The 1,965-nt window shown below is 21.4% G+C and overlaps 1 protein-coding gene across 1 annotated transcript; it reads left to right on the top strand.

Annotated features, from left to right (window-relative positions):
- Positions 1–430: 430 nt before the first annotated feature.
- LOC122858953 lies at positions 431–1,382 on the top strand. Its single transcript, XM_044162208.1, has 2 exons — positions 431–465; positions 973–1,382. The coding sequence occupies exon 2, from the start codon at positions 1,062–1,064 to the stop codon at positions 1,380–1,382; it is 321 nt and encodes a 106-aa protein (XP_044018143.1). The 5' UTR covers positions 431–465; positions 973–1,061.
- Positions 1,383–1,965: the final 583 nt, after the last annotated feature.

The following is a 1,965-nucleotide window of genomic DNA, read 5'->3' as shown; positions in this document are numbered from 1 at the left end:
AGAATGGGTTTTGTATATTTTTCGATTGGAATTTAAACCAATTAAAGTTTTAAAGTTAATTGTTTAAATTTTATTTAATAATACAATGTGCAAAAATAAAATATAATTAATTTTTTATTATTAACAGTTATAGTTATTGGTTGGAAAAAATAAAAAATAATGAACGACCAGCTTATTTGACAATAACATCATTGGAATTGCCTGAATCACCAATTCCATTAATTGAGTCTCAGGCAAGTGCACGACTGAGATCATCTGGATCAACTGGTGTGTCTTCAGACAAGGATGAAGCATACAATGATTTTTTTGAAAGTATTGCTGATGAAAAAAAAATATACAAAACAAGAGGAGAATCTGTTGAAAAAATAATTCAAAAAACACAAAAACAATATTCATCAAAATTTAATAACTCACAATTTCATAAAATTAATAAAATTAATAATTCAACAAAAAATAATAACAATGGTTTGTTTATTTTATTACTATTATTATTATTTTTAAAGTTCAAATATTTAAAAATTTAGGACACATATCTCACGAATATTTCAACTTGAGAATTTAAAATTAAAAAATCATTTAAATTGATGCAAAGCAATGGTAATACCATGTTTTATTATATCAAAAAATAAAATCAGATATATTTGGCATAAAACATGAATATCTACTTTGCCACTTGATTGTCTAAAAAATAATTATGCAATATTAAAAATTGAATATATATTTATTTTATTATCCAGCTATTTTTTAAATTCAAATTTATAAATCTGAAAATAAATGAAAAATATTATTTAAACAATTGCTAGATAATTATAAAAAAATATTATTGAGTGTTATTTATTGTTTAATAAAATTAATATTGAATAAAGATGAAAAATAATAGAGAATTTTGAATAAATTAATTTTGTTGAGATATGTAAATTAAATATATATAAATATGTTGTGTATTAAATTCAGTATAATATTAAATTTCAGGACGACATGGTGAGTTATTTGCAAACCAAAATGACATCATCACCAGCACCAATATCAAGGACTGCATTTGCTCAGAAATAAGCGAGAATATGGAGATCAATATTAGAGAGAAAACTGAAATAAAACAATCATCTCGTAGTCCAAGTCCAGAAGTTACTCATACTATTAAAATTGCTATGAAATATATTGGTCAACCTGGACTTGCTCACAGTGATAATAAAAATACTAAAATTAATTACGATGAATCATCAATTAGTTGTGTTGATAATAATCAAAATAATTATCAGGAATTTGGTAAAAAAAATAATGAATGTTGTGGTGTTAATGTTGCACTAGATTTTACACTTAATTGTAATAATTTTCAATTGACACAACGTGATGTAAGCTTGAAAGCAATGTCAAAAAATTAAACTAGCATAAATTAAATTTCATCAATTAATTATTTTTTATTTAAATAAATATATAAATATTATACAATTTATTTTAAATTTATTTATTAATAATAATACGAGTTTTATGAAAAATAAAAATAAATAAATTCTTATCAGTATATAAAATCAAAAGTTGAGGAAGAAAAAAAATTGTTTTTTATTTTTAAAATTTTTTGTTAACAATTTATCAAAGTGTATATGCAAATTGAATATAAAAACAACATTTGATATCTTTATGATTTTCGATTAATTAAATTATATATATACATGTATACTGACAATGTTGCAAATATATATTTTTATTGTTTTTTTCCAACTTTTCAAGATGTCATCCGATGGTATGCATAAAAAATATATTTTTCAAGTCACACTGTACGTTTACAAAGTATTCCAATTAATTCTTCCTCTCTTGTCTTAATGTATCCTCAAATATTATAAAATATCGTCTACCTTGTTTTTTTTTTTTCACCAAAAAAAAAGGTAATTGATCAAATAAAAAGAAAACACTGTTATGATCATGAAAAAAAAAAACTAGAATTCAAAAAAATAAAAAGATTAATAT

Source organism: Aphidius gifuensis, linkage group LG6 (assembly GCF_014905175.1).
Source record: "Aphidius gifuensis isolate YNYX2018 linkage group LG6, ASM1490517v1, whole genome shotgun sequence".
NCBI classification, from domain to species: domain Eukaryota; kingdom Metazoa; phylum Arthropoda; class Insecta; order Hymenoptera; family Braconidae; genus Aphidius; species Aphidius gifuensis.
The sequence above is the reverse complement of the archived record's forward strand: the minus strand, read 5'-3'. Positions and strand labels throughout refer to the sequence as shown.

Bases quoted from the DNA above. Each gene is read 5' to 3' on its own strand.
- LOC122858953 (XM_044162208.1), top strand. From the start codon at position 1,062: ATGGAGATCAATATTAGAGAGAAAACTGAAATAAAACAATCATCTCGT.